Here is a 24,972-nt window from a genome sequence, read left to right as displayed (position 1 = left end):
CCTATTAAATATTCTCCACTTGCTAACCAATATGCCAAAAGAACACTCTACCATTCTACGGGCTCTTGACAGTCTGTAGTTAAAAATACGTTTCGTAACTGACAAATTTCTGCTAGGATAAGGACGTAGAACATGTTCTGAAACAGCAAATGCTTCATCGCCCAAAATAATAAATAGCATCGCAGTTTCATTTTCCTCATTTGGCAACAGTTTAGGGCCTGGTATATTCAATTCACCTCTTTCAAGTAAAATACCAAATTTAGATTTCTTGAATATATTTGCATCACTTGTAGAACCATAGGCCCCAACTTCTATTGATGTGAAACAATAATCAGCATCCGCTACAGCAAGCAACACAGTCGAAAAAAAAACACTTGTAGTTGAAAAATTCAGAACCACTGGAATTAGGTTTCGTCATTCTAATATGTTTTCCATCGATGGCACCAATGCAGTTAGGAAAATTTGTTCGGTCATAGAAAACTTTTCTATTTTTAACCAGTCATCACTATTCTTTGGGGGCATATAATTTGGCAACAAACATTCCCAAATAGCGTCACATGTATCTCTCACAATTTCCCGCATTGTTGTTTCACCAAGCAGATATTCAAAATGCAAAAACGCAAAGCTGTTGCCTGTTGCCAAATACCTGCAAAAATATTGAGGTATTTATAAAATAAATTTATTTTACAGGTAAAGAACTGCAATCAAAGTGGAAAAACCTCAAAAAAGGCGGAAATATGTTTATCTCGACCAATTGCTATTTCTTTGTAATTATATGGAGGGCAGAGAAACATTGAGCAACTTACAGTCACCAGTCAACCCGAACAATGACATGGACACTGAAGATCCTGAAATGCTGTAGCCTGAAACATCAAGCGGTACGAGTACATCAGTAAGACCTTCAAATGTACGGAAAAGGAGAGCTACAAAATGTTACGAAGAATCTTTACTAGAGATACTACGTGAAAAGAAGTAGGACGAAATGAAAATAGATGAAGATAAATATTTTCTTGTCATTGCTTCCTACTTTTGAAAAATTTGATGAGGACCAGAATTTTTTTTAGCTAGCACTGAACTTATGAACGTTTTGAGGCGTATCCGTCTATCCACAAGAGAAACGGCTCTAAATGTTCCCTTAAGATCCGAAATCGGAACTTTTAGGGCTCCCACGCACTAGCAACTTTTGTTATAGACAACTAAATAGTTTAGTCACCGAAAAAGACGAGCAGCGCGCACTGGCAACTTAATAGTTGCTTATGCAGATCAGTTTTAACACAGGCATTTTATGGAAAAAGCAACTAAATAATCGCCGGGTGCGCTATGCATTTTTTTAATAAAAACCACTGATTCAGTTGGCACGTCTGGGTCACATTTTTTAAGAAACCTTTAAAAGCGGGGTAGTTTTCTTTATTTTAAGCATAAAAATCTGGCTCACATTTTTAAAGAGACCTTAAAAAATAGGGTAGTTTTCATAAAAAATTGATGTTTTAATAAATAAAATGGGCTTAAAAACAGGTCTTTTCCCAATTTTTTGCGTTTTTGAAAAGACCTCAACGGGCTGTTTTTCAAACTCAACAAACTTCAATGACTAAAACTAGGCAAAAAAATCTGAGTTAGAAGTTACACATTTTAGATAGAGTACTTTGGTATTGGCGATTTCGGCTACCGTTGGGGGCGCCACTGAACGCGCACTGTTGCCAGATTTTAAAGAAGGCGAAGAAGTGTTGTGTGCGAAGTTTTTAATTTTTTTAAAGTAGTGGAAACAAGGTAGGAAATTTTTGGATTGTGTCTACAAGCAAGTGCCTTGAGTAGTGCTCCACATGAAATTAGAAGAGACAGTTATCTGTTAACGATAACAACGTCCAATAGACTATTTTAGCTGCAGCTGATGTAAATACTTGCAAAACATATTTCGCCGTGTTTATTGTCTAAGTTGTATAAATTTTTTGTTGCGAGTGGCAAAACATCATGGCGCAACAATTTTTATTGTAAGATTTAACACATTTTATGTATATATATATATATATATATATATACGTGCATAGCTATCCTACTCGCCTCCACACATGTACAGGATTACCTCGCCTCCGCCTTAAAGAACACAGATACAAGTGTGTATTTGGCAGAAATGTAAAGTTTAAAAGGAGACGAATCGGGGGAACTTGAGAGGGGTAAATTTTTTAATTATACAAAAATATGATACGTCGTTCCACTCAACTCGCCTCCGAAAAATGCAAGAGTAAACTCGCCTCTTTTGTATAACTTTAACTACAGGGAATTGTCAAATGGCCTCCAGCGCTGTTGTCAGGTTTTGTAAACAAATGTTTCCACGAACTTATAAAACTACAATAAGCATTATTCCATTTTGTTTCTCATTCTGCTCCTATTCTTTGAGATGACATGATTGTGTATGAAGTGCTCCTGGATGTTTTTAAAAATGATTAGTACTCAAGAATGTCAGACCAAATCTCTTTGGTAAGTATCTATATAAATGCAAATAAGAGTACCTAATAGTAATTTAATAGATTATTTACCTGTATACAGAGTGCGTCCTAAAAAACGCCGCAAGCCATATCTCCGTTATTTATGGCTCGATTTAAATAAAACATAAACTGAATTAAATCACTTTAAAAACACTATAAGCACGATATAGATTAATTGATTGAATGTCAGATGATAGTCAACTTTGTTTTTTCAAATAACTTGGTATATTTTTTTATTCCGATTTTGAAAGAGATTATTTTTCTGAATCCAACGATATGCCACATGTTAGAATGCACTTAATAATAACCTCGAAAATAAATAAATAAAATAGCATTATTGGAAATTTTGTCTTCGAAAAAAAATCAGGTTACTGTGGAAAACAATCTTAAAAGCAATATTTATTACAAGTTCTGTCATATTACTTTTTGATTCTGCTTTTCATAAAGTATTGTTATTGCGTTTAAGATTATTTTCCATAGTATACCTGATTTTTTGTTGAAGAAAAAATTTCCAGTAATGCTATTTTATTAATTTATCTTCGCGGTTACTGTTAAATGCATTCTAACATGTGGCATTTCGTTGGTTTCAGAAAAATAATCTCTTTCAAAATCGGAATAAAAAATATGCCAAGCTATTTGAAAAAACAAAGTTGACTATCATCTGACATTGAATGACTTTTTGAAATTTTTTAATCTATATCGTGCTTATATTGTTTTTAAAGTGAGTTATTACAGTTTTCGTTTTATTTAAATCGAGCCATAAATAACGGAGATATGGCTTGCGGCGTTTTTTAGGACGCACCCGGTATGTCCCAGAAATAACAATCTTATAGGGGGAGATTCACGAAACTCGGTAAGGCTCGATAAGGCATTGCAAATTTAAAACCATGACAACTGACATTGTTGAAGCATTGTATTTGCCGTTTCGTTAACGATTTGCAAATTTGCAAAGTTTCATGAATCTACCCCTCAGACACGACTTTAACAACGTTGCGTTAAGTTGGTTAAAATGTGTTAGTTAGAAAGAATGCATTTATTCTATGAATAAACGTTTACGCAACTGAGCTCTAAGTACTCACTTACACTGTTTTTCTTTTGGTTTTCCTCTTTTCTCCATTGTATTTCACTCGTTCTCAAAACTATTTCCCATCTCTACTAAATGTCAAAGTGATGTCCAAATATGAAATAGTTTTGAGAAATAGCGAAATACAATTGACCAAAGAGGAAAACCAAAAGGAAAACACTGTTTTGCAGCAGCAGCAATCAACAGTCCAGAGGGAAACAGGTGCTGGAATAAATTCAGTATCTTGAATACAATTGATTTTTCAAAAAATTCCAGAAACACGTTGTTGTTGTTTTTAAACGGTTACATTTCAGCCCACCCACTGACGTGTTTCAGGAATTTTTCCAGACATAATTTGTATTCAAGATACTGAATTTCTTCCTGTTAAACTTTCCACCCTGTATACATGTTTCTTCTGAATGATTTCTTTATGTAGTACCTAAAGAGTGTAAATCAGTCAGTTTGTTGATGAAGGTTAAAATCAAATTTATTATTTCACCATTTAACGATCTTTTGTCGAAATCGCGAGAAAACTTATATGTTTACATGTAAAAAATGTAAAATGACGTCATAGGTAGTGCATATTTAAAACCATCACATCATAAGACTGATTTTTTAGGAACCGTAAAAGAAACAACCGTTTCTGATGGAAAAAGCTTGGATTTTTCAAGTGACGATGTAGACAATGATCCAACTTTTGACCCTGATCTTACTTTCGAAAAAAGATGGGTGAGTTTTTCTTCAAAAACTTTTTATCCTTATACCGGTGTCCCAGAACTCAAGGGGTAGCTCAAAACTGCAAACTGACGATCTTAAAAACAGATAGTCCTTTGAAATTCTTGTCAAGGATATTTCGCTTCAGTTTTCGACAAAGAACCTATAGTTTTCCACTACTTCTTGAATTCTGGGACGTTTGGTACGTGATACTGTCATCATCCGAGACGTTCGCTAGTAATAATTGCGCAAGATTAGGTTCAAGAAGTTATTGGTAGCCGAAAAAGTTCGACTTCTGATGATACATCTGTAGTGATACACAAAGCACCCGAAATAAAATTAGCCGAACAAGAACCACTTGGACAAAGTTTAGCAAAAGAACAAAGTAGTAAAGAAAAAGTGCAATCTTGGTTAAATACAAATAAAAATGACAGAGTTCCAAAGATTCAAAAGTCTAAAGCGATATCGGGCTCATCGCAAATTAGAATAATTGATCATGAGAAAAATGAAGTACGAGTAAGTACCTAAAATTGATTGCTGTTAATTAACTCCTTGAATGTTTGGTCAATAATTACCTAACAAAGAATGGATATGATTATGCTATAATAATAAATTTATTACTCTTTGCTATTGCCCTATTGGTTGTATGTATTAATTGTAATTAATTGTAATTGTAGGACAAAATATGGCCAAAGAAATCGTGGAAAAAGAAGAAAACGGTTTGCAAGTTTTGTTTGGCAGATGTATCAAATTTTGAAAGGCATTTGGAACGGAATCATAAAGATTGCAAGGAAGTAACAGAAATGTTATCTTTTCCAAAGCAAAGTAAAGAGAGAAGAGCCATTATAGGGTTGCTCAGAAATAAAGCACATTTTACTGAATTTTTGTCAGGAAACAAAAGACCTATATATGGCAATTCCAAGCCAGACACAGAACACTATCCATGTATACACTGCAAAGGATTATACTCAAAAAAATATTTGGCACGACATTCTCGCAAATGTATTGCAAACACCGATGCGAGCACTTCAAAAGGATTCAAACACGTAAGTGCTTCACAAACTTTGATAGCCTGCTCCCTCGATAAAAATGCTACTCTACAAAAACTAAGAATTAGGGAAGAAGTTTTTAACATTATGAAAGCGGATGAAATATCGTTAACGGCAAAGACGGATGTGCTGATATGTCATTTTGGAGAAAATTATCTAAAAAAACACAAACGGAAACAAATGAATGTAGTGTGTTCAAATAAAATAAGGGAGTTGGCCAGATTATTGATAGAATTTAGACAGACCACAAATAATCAAGAAAGCCAATTAATTGATATTTTAGATCCTTCCAAATTTGATATTTGCATTGAATGTGCTAAAAGAATTGGAGGGTATAACGCGGAGGAAAAAACATACAAAGCGCCCAGTTTGTCAGCCCACATTGGGACATCTTTGAAACAAGTTTGTGAAGTTCTTATTCGGTTACTTTTAAAGAAAGATCCCTCCATAAAATGCGAAGACAGCGAAAAGAAACTGAAAGAAGTGAAACGTTTTAGAGAACTCATTATGTCACAGTGGACGACAGAAATAAGCAGTATGGCATTTAAAGACTTAAATGAAAAGAAGTGGAATAAACCTGTTATTTTACCACTTACAAAGGATATTTTAAAACTAAAAGACTACGTTTCTGAAGTTGCCAATAAGGCTATTGCTCATCTTAATACTGAGCCTAATGACAAGAAACAATTTAAATTCTTGGTGGAGGCGACTTTGGTCTTAACTATTCTTTACAACAGGAAACGGATTGGCGATGTTCAATACACTTTACTACAAACTTATTTACAAAATTTTTCCTCCATAAATCAAGAAGAATGTATGAATGCTTTAACAGAATCTGAAAAAGTCTTAACAAAACACTACAAACGTGTTGTTACGGGGGGCAAAGGCAGTAGAGCAGTAGTCATTTTATTTCCTCAAAGCATTCAAAATTATATTAACCGAATAATTGAAATCCGAAATTCTACTCAAATAGTTCCTGACAACAATGGCTACTTGTTTGCCTATCCTGATACCGCTCACTGGGCAAGAGGTGATGTAGCACTGCGTAAATTTGCAAAACAAGCAAACTTGGAATACCCTAACGAAATCACTTCTAATAAACTGAGAAAGCAGATTGCCACAGTTATGCAAATTTTAAGCCTTAATAAAGAAGAATCAGAACAATTTGCGCGTTTTATGGGGCATACCGAAAAGACACATAATGAATTTTACAAGTAAGTAGGTATTCTTATATTTAAACCAAAGAAAATTAAACCTATTTGGATATTGCCGGACTTGGAATTTGATGTTCCAAATACCCACCGATCGATTATTTTGATTAAGAATTTATTTTACAGATTACCCGAAGATGTTTACCAAACAGCGAAGATATCAAAATTATTAATTCTAATGGACAAAGGTGTGGGCCATAAATTTAAGGGAAAATCTCTTAACGAAATTGATATAGATCCCCAATGTGAATTAGCTGAAACAGACAATGAGTCTGATAATAACGGCGACGAGCAAGACATAACTAATGTTCTTACATCTAATAATTTTAAAAAGTTGAAAACTTCTAATCGAGCTGTTTCAAAAGGTATTCAGCTTTATTCTTATAGGTATGAAACACTAGCTGTTAACTATGTTGCAGATGTATTTACGGCAGCAAATCCTTCCTACAGTCCACCTTCTCCAGACGAAGGAGCATTTTCTCAAGGTGGATATTTGATATTGCGCAAAATGTATGCCTCGAGCTTTATTCTGTAACAGACCTGATGATTTTAACGTCCCGTTAAGCAGTTATAACCATATGCAAACGCATTTAATCTCTTCATTTCTCTTCATCTCTTCATTTAGTGATTATACAGGGTTATTATAAATTATTGTAGTCGAAGTAGGCGTAAAAATTGAATGTAAAATTTACGGCTGCCACTCCATATAGAAAATATCAAAATGATGTGAATGTGAGTACGGTGTGTACTCACTTATTCAGATTCAACGGTGTGTTTACACAGAAGTTAAATTGGGTGCAAAACAACTCAATATTTTTAGGAGTGGTTGCAAAACAACTATTTTTGGATTACATCCTTAATTAAAAAACCGCACCGTACTTTTTCCAAAAAAAATTTCAGTGACAGCGACAAAAATTGACAGTTCACATGAAAGCGGCAAAAATGTAATAACATGGGCATGGCCTGCTTCGACTACAATCATTTATAATAACCCTGTATTATAACAGCCTGTTAAAAATAACATATTTATTTAACAGAATAAAGCTCTATATCTATCACATATGTTAACAATAGAGTTCTGTAGAAGTAATAAGGATGCAGTTATTAATTTTGATTGGCTATGTGTGTCATAAATGGGCATTTCTACAAAACACTTTTACTCAGGCGTAACATTATTGATAGAGAATAAGGATTTTAATGTTCGATCTGTTATACAAATTTAGGCACAATAGAATCGACTGATGCTCTCACTCCAATATCTTCCAAAAAAGTTTCGACTACAAAAGGTATACAGTTCCATCTATAATGATTAATAATAAATTCATTCTCCTATAGCTGAGAAAACAAATAAGTCTTCTGGTAGAACTCCTTGGACCGAGGAACAGACATCTGTTGTCAGACAACATTTTAGGTCTCATATCAAACATAAGAAAGCACCTAAAAAACAGGAATGTCAGGAGTTAATCGACAAACATCCTCGTCTTCTCCATAATAAAGATTGGGTGCGAGTGAAGACATATGTTTATAATGTTTACCGAGATAAATAAAATTTTCACTTTTTTTATTTTACTTTTTTCTGTTGCCCAAAATAATACGTAGGAACATATCTACTTAGCTAAAAAAGTTAGACATCTAACCAAATGCTTCTTATAGTCCAGGCAAAATAAACATTCAACTTCGGAAAAATTCGCATGCAGGTGAAAATTGGTACTATTAGAGACATAAAATTTAAAGCAACAGTGTCACCACACTGTCATAATGTGTAACACGTCCTTTAGAATCTAATAATATTGTTTCTAATTTACTAGTTACTTTAAGAAATCCGCATAATGTGAAAAGCGTAAAGCATGAACTACACCGAATTTTGGACAGAAACGTGCTGCATTAAATTTTATGTCCAAATAGTACAGACCTTAAATATGTCGTTACAATTATAAAGTCAAAAGTCGACTAAACGAAGCTGAACGTTTATTTACTTATTTTAAATAATTCAGTTGAGCCACATAATTCCTTTTACTCCGAATAATATACAGTGAGTTTTTTTAAGACTGATCATAGGGTTTTACATGCTGGTTTTTCAACCCCCTGTTAACTTTTGTTCCGATGATAAAACCATTTTTGGAACAAAGTTGGAAGATTTTTTAAACTATCGGATTTTTTAGACTATCCTAAACTGTCGAAAAAGTTGTGAAAAAAATATTTTGTAGCGCACCGGAATAATAGTACGCCGAGCGGCTGCCAGAATAGCGTCCTTGTCGGCTCAAACAGCACCTGACCACCTCCATTTTTGACTTTTATCACTTTCATTTAAAAAATAAATAGCGAAACCTCCTCGAGTTTAGAAAATTGAGTTGTAATCTATCCGATAGCTTAAAAAATCTTCCAACTTTGTTCCAAAAATGGTTTGAATATTTCCATCGGAACAAAAGTTAACAGGGGGTTAAAAAATTAGGATTTAAAACCCTATGGCCAGTCTTAAAAAAAACTCACTATACACTATACATACTACACTCACCGGCAAAAAAACGGAACACTAATTAGTCAATAACAAATTTATTCCCATTATACCTATTTTGATGTATTTTGACCAGGAGGCGATGATAGCAAACATAACCTTGAGCATTAGCAGAGGCTATTTTATAGGAATTTCGTATAAAAACAAATGTTTTGCTTAAAAATCTTCTTTTCTAAATTTACCAATTTTATAATAATCAAGCAACCTGGTTAGATTTTTATAACTTTTGTAATTTTTTATTGTTGTTAACTTGGAATTTAAGTGCAGAACGTAAAAAAATACCTCTAGCTGGTGTACCTAAATATTGCCAGAGCAGTAGCTTTGGTTGAAGACTGTTGTTGTTTGCGTTATGCAGCTAATGCTATTGAGGCTCCTCTTGCTAGTGGTCACAGAGCTGTTAGAAGGTTTCAAGAGATTGGTCAGTACACAAAAAGACCTGGATCTGGTCGAAAAAGAGCAACCACACACCGGGACGATAGATTTTTAAATAATAAGGGTGTTCCGCTTTTTCTGCCGGTGAGTGTATTTTATCCGCAAACGCATTCAGATAAATTAAAAAAGTGGTGCGAAATGTTTCAAAATTGGTAAATGTAAAACTGCCTAGTCACAAAATTAGAACTTTGACTCCTAGGCCGAAAAGTAAAACTTTTACCTGTTATATGTAGTCACAAAAGTTCCACTTTTGTGAGTCTACGGATAAAAGATACCTATTCTTTAAAACCCGATTTTTTGAAAATGGAACTAAAAATTTTAGCACAAGTGGGATCGGTGGGGACTTTTCACTTTTTATTTCTAATGACATATTTAAGGTCTGTACCATATTTCAGCTTTATGGGAATTTGTACGAAGTTTATTTTGTCAATTTTGACTGGACTATTATACAGTTAATATCATACTAATACTATATCTCTGGACCCTTATACCTACTTTTAGGTGACTATTAAAATAGATTTTCGGCTGCATAGTTTTTTGTGTGCCATTTCAAAGTGAAGTGCAGACATTCTTATTATGGCGGTTGGCACATAGAACATTTAACAGCAGTTATTTCCTAGCTGCCGCTGTAAGTTAAAAACGTACTCGTACTCGTAAGGTGCAAACGGATATTAGATTAATATTATAATTTATAATAATATACTTGCTATAATCGCGACATACAACCTGAAAAACACAACGTCACTTTTGCCTCCGTCCGGGGTTGTCATATTTCCGAGGCCAGTTAGCCGACTTCGTGGATGGAGGTGAGTCCGATGCATGCTTTTATTCCGTGTATAAAATGTATAAACCCCGAACGCCACCTGGTGTTAAATCGTCAAACTAACACGTATAACTGCATGCTGGTATGGTGTAAACTCGCCTCCACCCAAAATTTCGTGTAACGGCCTCTTGCGGTATTTTGTGACATTTAAGCATGTTATACACGGGGGTACCTAGTTGCCTCCGAAATTTCGCACTCGCCTCCGCTTTGGAGGCGAGTACGAATGTATAACTTCTGGAACGGAGGCGAGTTTGACGTTTTACACATAAATATATATGTATGTTGCATATAAATATAAATTATGTAAAAATATAACCTTAAAATACTATTTAACCTGCAAATGTAGTTTTCTTTTCTAAAGTGTGTTCCAGAGACGCTCATATAATTAGATGAACGTTATTGTACAATCATATTACTTAAATGTTTCTCGGTAGGTACTGGGTGAAAGATGAAAAAAACTGGCAATTATATTGAGTTTAATAGCTGTTTTTAATTTGAAAATACCAACACTACTCTATCCTCCACAGAAAGCTTATGAGCGCATACTGTTGGCTAACAGTGTTTAACTAGTGAACAAATATCATTTAACAAATTAAAGTTTGATAACAATAGTGAGTGAATTCAAATGTTTATCATTCTCTAACTAAATCACCACTTGTCACTTGAACACCTTTATCTTCAATATGATGGTTCTGTTGAAAGTTCACAAAAACTGATCCTAAATTTAATAAATTATCAACAGCATTACGTTCATCTTCACACAAATCAGATGTGGTGTAATTTGTGACATTAGATTCTTCCTTTAACATTTGTCTTTTTCTTCCCTTAAAACTATTCTCATTTGTTTTTTGAGAAAATGTTTTCAAAGGTAAATTTACAGAAGGAATGGCATTTTCTTTCAAACGTGGTTTTTTGGTCTCTGCAGGTGATGCTTAAATAAATCATTTCAAAATATAACCTCAAAATACAATTTAACTTACAAATGTATTCTTCTCATTTAAAGTGTTTTCTACAGACTCTCACATAATTAGATGAAGGTTTTCCCATTAATAAAGCATTTTCCTGTGCTTTCCTTCTCTCTTCCCGGTCTTTAAAACCGAAAACATTTTCGATGTAAACATAATTTGCTTTTACGCAGAAATAAATGAAAACATGCTTCTGGTTCGTTTTTTCGGCACGTGTTACAGCCAAAAATACAACAATTTGTTTTGCCGATCTTGTTTTTAGTCATTTTTATAAATAAACTTCGATTAAACCCTCATTTTGAGTAAAAAACACAAACCACTTTAACAAACAACGGCTTGTGTCTGCTTTAACATTTTGCACACAATTCTCACCAGATGTCTCACTGATAGCTGGAATCGCCAATAGACGCAAGAAGTGTAATTCCTACGGGGGCGGTATTTTTTCAACTCATTTGTAAACTCTGTTTCCGGAAGAGCTTCAGATGAAACCATTGCCAGTAGGATCATTCCAAGCAACAACATATTGTTTATTTATTTGTTTGTGTTAATTTAACTAAATATTATCTCTGTTCGTGGAACCTTTTAAGAATGATGATGAAATAGTTATTTGTGCAACGAGATAGGAAAAGTGACTTTTTTCCGTACGAGATGCGGGATTTTTAATCGAGACGTAGTCGAGATTAAAAACGCGTCGAGTACGGAAAAAAACACTTTTCCTTCGTGTTGCACACATAATTTTTTCTAATGAGGTAGAGAAAACCCTTACCTCTTGAGGATTTATTTAAAATTTTGGATACAAAATTCGAAAAATCGAGTAGCTCATTTTGGTCGTTATGGAATCAATGTAAACACAAATTTTCACATTAGAAAAATTTGCGAGTTCGTTTAGTTGTGAGTGTATTTGCGATTAAAAATGTCCGAAGATGCTGAATTTGTTAGCTCGGACGTAGAAGAATCAGCAGCATTAGCAGTCAATGAGTTATTACCCGTGAAATCGCGGAAAAAATATGATAAAGCTTACCAACAATTTGAGGATTGGTGCCGTGAAAAGCGAGTGCGTGATATTACTGAAGAAGTTCTACTGGCCTATTTTGAGCAAAAATCAAGAAAACTCGACATTATGGAGCCTTTTCTCGATGCTGAGGTCTACAATCCAATTAAAGAAAAATACAGAAATCAAGAAATATGCAAGCCTGATAACGTTCATCAAAAGAAAATCAACCGGTCAGGTTTCGAAAAAAGCCAACATTTTTACCAAGCAGGAGATAGAAAAGTTCCTAAGGGAAGCGGATAATGGCGGATAATTTAATGATGAAGGTAAAGGTGACTTTTATGTAATTCAAAAAATAACTGTTTTACTCTTTAAAGGTGATGTTGATAATCGGGATCAGTGGGGCATGCCGTCGCGAGGAATTGACTTTTCTTGACGTGAAGAACATTACAGACAAGGGGTCTTATATCATTATCCAGATTCCAGACACTAAAACAAATGTCAGGCGAGTATTTACAATATCACCAGGCAATTTTGAAGGTTTGGATTTATTAGAAATATTCAGGACATACTTTTCTCTCCGACCATCACCGACTGAAATTACTCGATTTTTTCTTGGTTTTCGGAACGGAAAATGCACAAGGCAGGCAGTAGGAATAAATACCATAGGTGGAGTGCCTAAGAAAATAGCAGATTTTTTGAATTTACCGAATTCTTCGAATTATACTGGACACTGCTTCAGAAGGACATCTGCAACATTATTGGCCGATGCAGGAGCTGACATCACAGTTCTCAAAAGACACGGTGGTTGGCGATCAAATACTGTTGCCGAGGGATATATAGTGGATTCTGTACAAAACAAGTTGGAAGTATCTTCAAAAATATTAGGAAAAGAACAGATCATCAATATAACCCAATCCGATAATGTGACCCCAAAATGTTTGTTAAAAGAATGCAATAATGTTGTAGTAAATATTTATAATAAATAATATAATTGCTGGTTTTCATTTGTTTTACTTTTCCTAACTAGGTAGGAAAAGTAGTACTTTTCCTAACCGAAATGAATGTGGAAATGTAACAGTTTTCGATACTGAATTAGAAAAAATGAGTTTGTACAATTCTCATATAAAATATACCAAGGGACAGATATATTGCCGTAAATTTTTTCGAGCAGTCCTGACACACGAGTGTTTGTAGCAAGAAAATTACACAAGGGCGCTAGCCCGAGGGTAATTTTGAGCGACAAACACGAGTGTTGGACTGCAAGAAAAAATTTCTGGCGATATATATCTGTCCCGAGGTTTATTCGGAAGAGAATCGCCCGAAAAAGCTTTTCCCTAGGTAAATTATATCGGAAATTTTCCCTAGGGAAAATTTCCGCTTAATTAAATTGTGATTGGTTACTATTCAAACAATTCGGAGTTGTGATTTGTCAATATAAATCATGTGACATTTGAGGGCGATTCTCAGGGAAATTAAGGCAGCAATTTTATAGTCGATATTTTGTTATTACTTAAACGCATCATACCTATCGATAACGGTTAACCCAACCTGACATGCCAAAGAAATTGATTGAGGTGTAGTAGTAGGTATATTAAAACATTTCCAGAAACATTTGCAGAAGTTTAACATTAACGTACCATGCAATACGTTACGCTTTAGAAAATATTTATCATATTAAGTAGATAATTGAAACAATTAAAACTAGCTAGTTTTATTAACATTTGTACCTACTTATAGAAACGCATTTCGAATTTTTTAAGGACCTACGTGAATTCGTACACAAAAAGTAAAGAACATCAGCTCCACAACAAATACCAAAAGACTTGCAGCCAATCCAATGGCAAGCACGAAAAAGATGTGTTGAAGGTGTTGTAATTTCAACACCACCTCTTCATCCTCTTCGAGACTGCTCTTCATAAATCTTGTTCCAAAATCGCTACTTTTGGCCAACATGAATTGTCTTTCTCTGAGCAAACACTCACTGAATTTGTCAAGATAAGGTGAATGTTTTTTAAAAATATAACTGTTATACTGTGGAACTAAAACTTCTTTCATTCCACAAAAGAGAATATTTCTTTTTCCCTTGTTCAATATCTTGACGTACTTGTTTGCGTAAGTCCAGGTCATCCCGTAAGCTCCTGAGGTGTTTAAATTTTCGTGCAACATCACCATTCTTTCTTCTCTAGTGACGTAAACAAATCTCTTGTGCAAATCATAATCTTTGGGGATGAGAGGAGCCAAAAGTTGTGACATGTAGATCTTGACGTCGCTATTTTGTAACTGTATGATGGTGTTGATCTGGTGGGCAGGACTAGATTTTATGAAATAGCTGATCAGAAAACATTGGAACGCTGTTCTAAGAATTATGGAACCAACGATGAAAGTGATGATTTGGAATTTGATGATGAGACTTTTGGAGTGAAAGCGCGGGTATGGGTAGCCAAGGAAGCAAGAGAAGACGTAGAGGACACTTTCTGAAAGAGATTTTTGTTGGCTTTTGTCCGTCAAGAGAATCGTCAGTGAAATTATAATTTTTCCAGTCACCAAGAGCAACCAAGTGAAGGGGTGGAATACGAGAAAGAGTGTTTTCTTGCGATGCATCACCGGCATCAGAAGGGAGATGCCATTCTTCTCGTGGGGATAGCTAAACTCCACTTCTAGTCCATTGTCGTCGCCGTAGAAACGACTGATGAAGCAGAAGTCGCTTTTGCCACTCTGCATGTCTTTGTAGGCCCCCACGTAGTTGGTGGTCGGTGGGGGTTCGATTATTGTGAAAGTTGCGTTCAGCATTGACGTCACTGCTTTGAGCAAAATGTAGTCTCTGCCGGACCAGTCTCCGTTGTCTTTTTGTGTCAACGGAAAGTCGTTGAAAAACGACACCCTGAGCTGGTACCCATTGAAATTCTTTAATTTGTCGGGAAAGTAGTGAGGTGTGCGGGTTAAATTGATGATTTCCTTTTTGAAAGGATTGTACGAAAGAACCTGTAAAGTGTTTTGGACGAAGATCACGACGAAGTTGAGAATGTGGTGTTTCCAGATGTTTCCGAAAAGGTCTCTCAGGAAGTTGGTGTCGTTCATTGGCTTGCAAATCACGAAGTGATTCTGTGCGCGGCCACTCCAAAACGAATAGTTTTGCATCTTCCGTATTATTTCCCCTATTCGTCCATACGTTTCGACAAAAATGAAAGCTGCTTCTGCTTTGGGCAGATATCCAGAAGCGTTGAAAAAATCTCCGGCTACAACCGCCGGACATACATTTTCTCTGATGAACCAACTGGAGATGTCTCTAGATTCTGGTGAATTCACGTTGATGTAGCTGCAAGATGTGTAGTTCTTGCCAAAACGGTATTCTTTTAGTTTGTCTTCCATGAAATCAAGTTTCGCGAGCGTTTGACATGAAACTATAATTGTCATCCATGACACCAATCGAATTGATAACATTATGTCTTTTTGTTCTTGGTGGTTTGACCAACTGGTATCAGCATCGACGGTTTTTTTAAAAGCATTTTGACTTGAGCTTTTAAAAGTGAAAAATGAGAATTGTGATTACACGTCTTGCTATAAACTAACTATATTCGGGTTTGTGTTGATGATACAAGTTTCTAAATAATTAATGTACTGTTTACCGTAAGCTTTTTAATCAATTCAACATGGAAAAAGCTCCCCTGGGATTACAAATGGTACTTTTTATTTTTAAGAGTCTATTGGGCTTTTGCGTAGATTTCGTAATATTAATGGGATAAAATGTTGCTAAAATATGTATTTTTATGCATAAACTGACACACTTAATTGATCAACAATGATTACTTAGTAACTGTATATTATGAACAACAAATAACGCACATTTTTACGTTATTAAGAAATATAAGTGTAATTGCTTCAGATAAGATATTTTTTTTTAATCAACGACTCAAGTTAATACTAATAATAACTTGTACATTTATATTACATCATTTCAAGAGAGAATATCGTTGAGCTTAGAAACAACCCTTGAGAAGTATACAAAATACAGAGTTGAGGAGTTGAGGTGCTGCAGACTTAAAGGCATTTTACCTCCATTTTGTATACTACTCAACCTAACCCTTCTCACATATTCTCTACTGTTCGCAAACAATGTTAAAGTAGTCTTTGCTTTGCATTGAAGGTCTTGAAACCTCAACATTACCTCACCACTCCCCTCAAAATCATTTTTCCTAGCTTTTGATTCTAAGCGACGCCTCTCTCAACAAATAATGATGATGCAAACGTCCCAGAAAGACAATCATGCCTCTCTCATTCATGAACATTTTTTCCATCACGTACTGAGGAATATTTTACCAACAATTTTTAAAAATATTTCAACTCAATAGTTGAAATACAGAAAATCAAAATTATAGCTTCAATAGTTGAATTAACACAGCGTTAAATGTTACGAGAAACGTAGTTTTTCGGATTACACCTCAACTACCTATAACGGCCGTTTTCAAAGTGCGGTCCTATTAAAAAAATTGTAAATGACCATTCCTAATGCCCCAAAATGTCCTCTACAAGATAGTATAGGTCTCATTTAGTTATACCTTGGAATCACTAGAAGTCGTAATTTCAGTCCAATTTTACTCCACTATTTGGCCTGGCTCGACCCTTGATAGCTGCGTACGTTATGTCTGTGAAAAGCGGCAAAGAAATAACCGCTCGCCTGAATATTCATCAACTTCTAATTATGTGGCTTCATCCTACAGATAACTTGATCGAGTAGTAGTACCTCTTGTTACTGCTAGGTCGCGTATATTTTTAGAGTGTATAAAAAGGAAAACTGTTTTACCGACTACTGATCCCGCGCTGCACTCCGCGCTTATGTCTCATTCTTCTTCTTACGCGGGTCGCGACAACGTGAAACAGAAGTTCACAGGCGCCATTTTGGGACAAGTAAAGCAACTTGTGTATCCAGACGTGAGTATAAACTAACCTCTCCATTGTAGTAAAGAGCAATGGGACGCACCGACAAGTTGTTAAGAAAACTCAGGAAAATCGAGGAGGAACTGAAGCATGGTCGTCGAAGTGCTGGTAGTGAACGCAGTCGGCCCAGCCGGAGTCGCAGTGCCTCCAGAATTCGACGGCATAGCAGCAGACGACGAGAATTACCGGAAACCCGAGTTAGGCCCAGTAAAGATAGGGACCGTTATTCTCGAGATAGGCCCACAAGGGACCGTTATTCTCCACAGACCTTAGTACGGCCCAGTAGGGACCGATGCAGGTCTAGCCAACCCAGACCCAGTCGGAGCCGCAACAGCTCTAGCAGGTCGGGGGCGGGAAGCCACCGGAGCAATACCCCCGCGAGCGCCACATCTCAACTCTCTGCACAGCAGGAGGAACGGTTAGTCATCAATAATGACGTTACTCTAGAAGAGGACCCCTTACATTTTCTTGGGGAACTGTCTCCTAAAAATAAGGAAGCGTTCGAACTACACCCATCGCTGTGCAAGCGGTGGGGGCCATCACTTAGACAGGGCCTTGAGGAGAAAATGAGGACGACACTTCTCGAAAAATATCCTCATCCCACAAACTTCGGTGAATGTAAAGCCCCCATTCTAGACCTTGAGATCAAACGCGCTCTCGATCAACTGACCTTGAGACGGGACAAATACCAAGCTTATACCCAAGACAAGGTTGGTAACACGATAGCCGCACTCGGCAAATCTATAAATAAACTTTTGCAATCTGAGTTACCAAAACCTCTCAAGGACGATATCTTGACCGACCTCAACAATGCAGTTCTCATTCAAACAGAGGTTTTCTTCGAAATGTCCAAATCACGCCGATTTCTGATATTACCGATGCTATCTCCAACAGTTAAGGAGGTGGTGCAGGATAGTGCACCGACGGAATCCCTTTTCGGCGGAGATCTGACAGAGAGACTCCGGGCAGCAAAGGCACTAGAAAAATCTAGCCACGAGCTGAAGCATAAATCAAAAATGGTTATGCCATCGCACAGAGCTACCAATAAATCTTTAAACGGGAGGGGGCAGCCGAGTCAAATGAGGGACGCTCGGCCACAGAGAAGCCCGACACGTTCCTTCAACGCAGCACGCAGGTCTTTTCCCAAGCAGAGGGCGTACAAAAGACACTACCAACAGCCCCAGCACCAGCAGAGGAACCGCAAATAAATGAGGTAAGGTGCCCTTACGGCGGCAGACTAAAGTACTTCCATCATGTTTGGCACAGTATTACTGACAAACGCCAAATAATGGACTGGATTACGGGTTATAAAATCCCATTCACCAGGACTCCTATACAAAAAGCACCGCCAAAAAAGTTATGCCATTCAGTTCATGACAAAGAGACGTTAAACTCAATACAACTAATGCTAAAGCAGGGTGCCATCAGTAAATGTAGCCCCGTAAAAAATCAATTCATTTCTCGCTTCTTCTTGACAGCCAAGAAAAATGGCAATAAGCGTTTCATACTCAATTTGAAAAGCCTTAATCAATTTATGACACCTCCACATTTTAAAATGGAGGATATAAAGACGGTAAAAAGTTTAATGTTTCAAAATTGTTACATGACAACCATCGATTTAAAAGATGCGTACTTCCTCATACCTATTCATGCGACACACAAAAAGTACTTACGTTTTAAGTTTGGACAAGACCTGTATCAATTCAATTGCCTTCCGTTCGGGTTGGCGTCGGCCCCTTATTTATTTACGAAAATTGTTAAACCGATCGTTAGTAGCCTCAGAAGAAAAAACATTTCATGTGTGGCCTATCTGGACGATTTCTTAGTAATTGGGAACAGCTACATACAGTGTCTACAACAGACACAGGAGGTCTTAACGGTACTACAGAATCTCGGATTCTATATTAATAAGGACAAAAGTTCACTACTTCCCGTTCAGAGATGTAGATATTTGGGCTTTATTTTAGACAGCATACATCACACCATCGAAATTACACCTGAGAAAAAGAAAAAAATCCTTGTTCACTTAAGAAATTTGAAAAATAAAAATTCCCACAAAATTCTCGGTATCGCTAGACTAATAGGGTTAATAGTTTCGACCGCTCCAGCAGTCAAATATGGCTGGGCACATATAAAATCTTTGGAGAGGGAGAAATGTCGTGCTCTGTTTGACAGCAAGCAAAATTATCTTGTTCGCATGCAAATAAGGTCGACTACGGCACAATCCCATTTTAAGTGGTGGGAAACAAATATCCACCATGTCTTTAACAAAATTAGAGAAGATACTTACGATCTCGAAGTCGAGACCGATGCTTCGCGGACAGGGTGGGGAGCCTGTTGTCATCACCTGAAAGTGCACGGGTGGTGGACGACACAGGATTCCCAGCAGCACATAAACGCCTTAGAACTCAAAGCAGCGCTTTACGGCATAAAAATTTTCACCAAAGACAAAACGTCATGTAACATATTGCTTAGGCTCGATAATACGACTGCTGTCGCAACAATTAACCGTATGGGAAGTACAAAATATGAAACACTAGATGGTATCGCCAGAATCTTATGGTCGTGGTGTGAGGAGCGAGATCTCTGGGTTACAGCAACTTACATTTGTTCAAAAGACAATGTCCAAGCCGACCAGGAGTCTCGAGCATTGCCCGCAGACACTGAATGGGAACTCGCGGCGGGCGCATATGAAATGATTGTACAACGCCTCGGTATACCGGAAATTGACTTATTCGCGTCCATATCTAACCGTAAATGCCAAAAATACGTTTCGTGGAAGAAAGACCCAGATTCCATTGCAGTCGATGCCTTTACAATCCCATGGGGAAACATTTTCTTTTACGCATTTCCCCCCTTTAACCTGGTAGGCAGGGTGTTAAATAAAATTGTCAATGAAAAAGCTATTGGCATTGTAATCGTCCCTCATTGGCCATCTCAGCCATGGTACCCCCTCTTTATAAAGTTACTCAAACAAAAACCAATTTTTTTGGGACCACAATCTAAACTTTTGTGTTCACCCTTTAGGCAACTACATCCCTTGGCAGAGACACATACCCTGGTGGCGGGGAGGTTATCCGGCACGCTTTCAGCATGAAAGGACTACCAGCAAATAGCATCGGCACAATAGAAAACTCCCTAGCGGCAGCAACCAGGAAACAGTACTCTACGACCTATAAGCTTTGGTGGGCGTTCTGCTCCACTAATCATATTGATCCATTCCGAGCGGAACCCAACCAGGCAATTAAGTTCCTCCAAGAGCAACTGGATTTAAAACCTAATACGGGATACGGCACACTCAATCAACACCGCTCAGCCTTGGCTCTAATTCTTGACAACCTCAGCTGTAGTGGTATAGTAAAGCGGTTCATGAGAGGCGTATTCAAGATGAAGCCGTTGACCACCAAATACCGCCATATTTGGGACCCAAAAACTGTACTGAACTACATCGAAAGCTTAGGACCAAACAGTTCACTCTCACTGCGACAGTTAACAATGAAGACTGTCACCTTGCTAGCACTAATTTCGGGTCACCGTTTGCAGACTCTATCCCTTATAAGGCTCGAAAATATCAACCAGAGTCCCCAAGGTTTTGAGATTTGGATCACCGATCACATAAAAACTTCCAGAGTCGGGGGGGAACAACCAACTTTGCAAGTACCCTTCTTTCAAGCTAACCCCTCCCTCTGCGCAGCGACGACGCTTAAAGACTATCTGAAGGCCACCCAACCTCTTCGGAAAGATGAATTTCTTTTCATCACATTCAGGCAGCCTCACCGTACGGCCTCAAAGGATTCCATCAGTCGATGGGTGAAGGAAGTATTAAAAGCAGCAGGAGTAGATATGAATGTGTTCGCTCCACACTCCACTCGCCACGCCGTGACTTCAGCCGCCTATAAGAAAGGCCTGTCATGGGACATAATTCGACGGTCTGCCGGATGGTCACAAAACTCCCAAGTATTCGCCAAGTTTTACAACCGACCTACTCAACAGCACGGCTCTTCATTAGCTCCGGCCATCTTGGCGGTCAATAATTAGAATAGATCTGCTGACAGTATTGTTTACAATAGTTCATTTTTCACAATAAATGCTTGAATATGTAATCGCACCAGCAACAGTACACTCTGAATATCTACTCGATCAAGTTATCTGTAGGATGAAGCCACATAATTATACAATTAAACGAACTTACCAGTGATGTTCAATTGGAATTATGTGGCTTCATCCGGAAGATAACTTCCCAACCCCCCCGAACAACCCCGTCCTGTTGCAATATGCGAATGAGACTTGGGGAAGACTTTAAAAAGAATGAGACATAAGCGCGGAGTGCAGCGCGGGATCAGTAGTCGGTAAAACAGTTTTCCTTTTTATACACTCTAAAAATATACGCGACCTAGCAGTAACAAGAGGTACTACTACTCGATCAAGTTATCTTCCGGATGAAGCCACATAATTCCAATTGAACATCACTGGTAAGTTCGTTTAATTGTATAATTATTGGAGTAAAATCACATATCTAGCTCGCTTATTTCTGAGGGTAGGTGATTCCAAGGTATAACTAAATGAGACCTATACTATATTGTAGAGGACATGTTGGGGTATAAGGAATGGCCATCTACAACTTTTTTTAATAGGACCGAACTTTGAAAACGGCCTTTATACGTAGTTGAGGTGTAGTCCGAAAAACTACGTTTCTCGTAACATTTAACGCTGTGTTAATTCAACCATTGAAGCTATAATTATAATTTTCTGTATATTTGTAGTAAAAAGTACAGCGCTTTCAATAGTGAATCGGAAATTTCGCAAATATCGATAGTTTGAAAAAAATAATTAATAAATTTAGATTAATCAAAAATGCGCATCGTAAACTTCACTCTGCTGGGGCCTATGTGAAATGTTGAAAATTTCGATACACATGCAGCGAGTCAAATGTAACTAAGATATTGTAAAAGTTTTTAAAAAAAGAATTAAGTCAGTAGCCCGTATATTTTTTGAGAAAATATTTTTTTTTATTGGACGAGCTAACGCGCCGGGCGGCTTCTGGTAGTAGGCAGATATAACCCGGCACGCGTATTTAGTCGTCTATCGATGTAGGGATTGTAGCTGTCTAAAAACAATAATTGTAAAATTTTGAGTAGGTACATTTTTTGTATTTTTGCTAAAATTTACCTACTTTAAATGCTTTCTTCTTCGTCATATTCATCCTCATACATATAAACAAGAAACATTGTTCTGACATTTTTTGCAAGAACAATCACTCCAGGATCTTAAGCCTTCCTTGAGGCACATACATTTATTGTTTAATTATTTTTTTTAATTTAAGAAGGATAGATAAGCAATACCATTACAAAAAAAAGCAAAATATTATTTCTCATCGATTCTCCTGTTCCTATAAAAAATGTTAGAAAAATGTCTTCAAAGTCAATCAATATCAAAAAATATTATTTTTCCACTACTAGTCGCAGAAGGCTTCATTATTGACTCTCGAACCGACCCCAGAAGTAGAATTTCTCTCCCAAGGTTAATAATAATTTTCATTATTAACCTAGGTGAATAATGAACAGCCGTCACCTAGCAACGAAAGATTTTCGTTGATTTCATTGGTTAACCTAGACGATTTTCATAGCAACCGTTGAAAAATGAGAACTCGGATCGTCGCATCGGACAAAATAATTTTAGTAATAATTATTATCCGAAAGGGTTTTAACGTATCTAGTAGTGGAAAAAATAGTATATAAACCACGGTGAAGAAGTCCCTTATAGCCTTCGCGCCTTAGAACCCTCGGCACGCCTCGGGCTCTAATCTTGGCGCTCTGGCTATAATCATGAACTTCTTCATCTTGGTGTATAATATACTATTTTATACTAGTTTGAACTGCAGTTCATTTCTCTCTTTTTTTACTTCCTGTTCTTTTGCAAAATATGCTCATTTTAAGTATGTCAAAAGATTTACCTATGGGTTTTTTAGTGCACATATGTACCGACTTGAAAATTAAATTTGCAAGTGTTACCAGCGATGCATTTTTTAACGTTTTAAAATCGGTAAAAAAAAACACCATACGATGTCCTTCTGAAAACATTTAAAGAGTTAAGGAAGTTAAATTCGATGACTATGACCGAGGCGTTAAAATTTCTACTAAATTCGCGCTGGCTTTTTTAAAAAAATAAAACTGAGACCATTAACATATTAAACCAACTGAGGTATAAACTGACTACAACCCCCAATAAGTCTGCTAAAATATTGCCACCAACAGATGATGCTTTTGGTCAACATGTGCTAAGGTATTAACATTAAAAAATAATAATTATTATGTACATACTTCACTGAAATTTTAGATGCATTGATCAATTACGTATATCGTTGTGTAGTCATGTATAGTTTGTCCAGCGAGAGATTGGTTGACATAAAATTCATTAAATTCTACGTAGAGCAAGAAGTAGCTAACGCACGTAAAATTTGAAATATATCCTTCAAGCAGTTTATAACATTTTTGTCATGAACTTATGCTCTAATTAATGTATTCTAGTGCGTTTTGTAGTGTTGAGTTAATTTAATAGATACAATTTAAAATCTCCCAATCTAAACAAGGGCATTTTACAACCTGTTTTAGCTACAATGGATCCCATACCTAATGACATTAGAAAACTGATGAACATTTTTTGCACAGACCAATGATGCCAAAATAATAAATGTATGTGCATGAAGGAAGGCTTAAAATGCTGCAGATTGTTCTTGCAAAAAATGTCACAACAATGTTTCTTGTTTAGGTATATGAGAATGAAGATGACGAAGAGAGCATTTAAAATAGGTACATTTTAGCAAAAATACAAAAAATTTACCTACTCAAAATTTTACAATTATTGTTTTTAGACTGCTACAATCCCTACAACGATAGACGACTAAATACGCGTGCTGGGTTATACAGGGTCTCTATAAATGATTATCGGGTCCAGCCAGCCATGGAATCTTGTCAAATTTTGAATGTGCCGCTTTGTTGGGCAAATAATGAATGTCATATTTTCAGGTTAGGTTGTTGGCTTTTAACCAGAGACAAGTTTCAACTGTGCTTTATTCTTGCTAACATTAATGTATTTATTATTTAATATCAACACCAACAGGGGAACAATTATTGCCCCCATCGTACCGCCACACACTGTACAGGAATTGGTATGAGAACAAATCCAAACAGATAAATATTGAGAACACCTTGTCCCTGTATACCACAATACAATACTTGATACTGCCTTTTTGTCTGCTTTAGTGCTTTCACATTTCTTGTTTTATGCTAGTGATAAATACGACCTAGACTGAATTGTCGAATATGGTATTGACTCCCATTTTTTCTTCCAATATAAATAACAGTGTTTTTCATAACAAATAAGTCTTACTGGTTTTTCAATAAAATCAAATATATTCAACAACATAATTTACAACACTAAATAACGATAACAAATAGGTATTTTTTTATAAAATAGATTGATGATGTCCCATTAACTTCTAAACACTTGACAATTCTTCATTTATTTTCAAAAATATTTTGCATTTCTTAGTTAAGGGTACAGCAACACTGCTATCCACAGTTCCACACACCAATTTTCAAAACATGTAAAGGAGTCTCTACAAATTGGTGTGGATTCTCAGCACTCCAAATTATGAAATTGGGGTGATTTTCAAACTGAATACATTATTAAACACAGCTTTGATAATCTACAGGTTGGAGTTCTTGTACAACACTAATTTTATAAAGATGCAGTTGTAGCCTATTTTTAATGATTTTGTGACAAGTG

The 24,972-nt window shown here is 36.5% G+C and overlaps 3 protein-coding genes across 3 annotated transcripts; 2 read left to right on the top strand and 1 right to left on the bottom strand.

The window, feature by feature from the left end:
• The first annotated feature begins 2,455 nt into the window (after positions 1-2,455).
• On the top strand, positions 2,456-8,084 carry LOC138130242 (uncharacterized). The gene is made up of 8 exons (XM_069046674.1): positions 2,456-2,475; positions 4,166-4,275; positions 4,519-4,776; positions 4,938-6,523; positions 6,647-6,885; positions 6,940-7,005; positions 7,744-7,806; positions 7,856-8,084. Exons 4-8 carry the CDS (start codon positions 5,064-5,066, stop codon positions 8,065-8,067), a joined length of 2,040 nt encoding a protein of 679 aa, XP_068902775.1. The 5' UTR covers positions 2,456-2,475; positions 4,166-4,275; positions 4,519-4,776; positions 4,938-5,063; the 3' UTR covers positions 8,068-8,084.
• Positions 8,085-14,004: 5,920 nt separating this feature from the next.
• On the bottom strand, positions 14,005-15,690 carry LOC138126506 (uncharacterized). Its single transcript, XM_069042299.1, has one exon. The coding sequence runs from the start codon at positions 15,688-15,690 to the stop codon at positions 14,005-14,007; it is 1,686 nt and encodes a 561-aa protein (XP_068898400.1).
• Positions 15,691-20,277: 4,587 nt separating this feature from the next.
• LOC138126401 (integrase/recombinase xerD homolog) lies at positions 20,278-21,222 on the top strand. The gene has a single exon (XM_069042217.1). It carries the CDS (start codon positions 20,278-20,280, stop codon positions 21,220-21,222), a length of 945 nt encoding a protein of 314 aa, XP_068898318.1.
• Positions 21,223-24,972: the final 3,750 nt, after the last annotated feature.

This window comes from Tenebrio molitor, chromosome 1 (assembly GCF_963966145.1).
Source record: "Tenebrio molitor chromosome 1, icTenMoli1.1, whole genome shotgun sequence".
Classification (NCBI taxonomy): Eukaryota; Metazoa; Arthropoda; class Insecta; order Coleoptera; family Tenebrionidae; genus Tenebrio; species Tenebrio molitor.
This window is presented reverse-complemented; position numbering and strand designations above follow the sequence as displayed.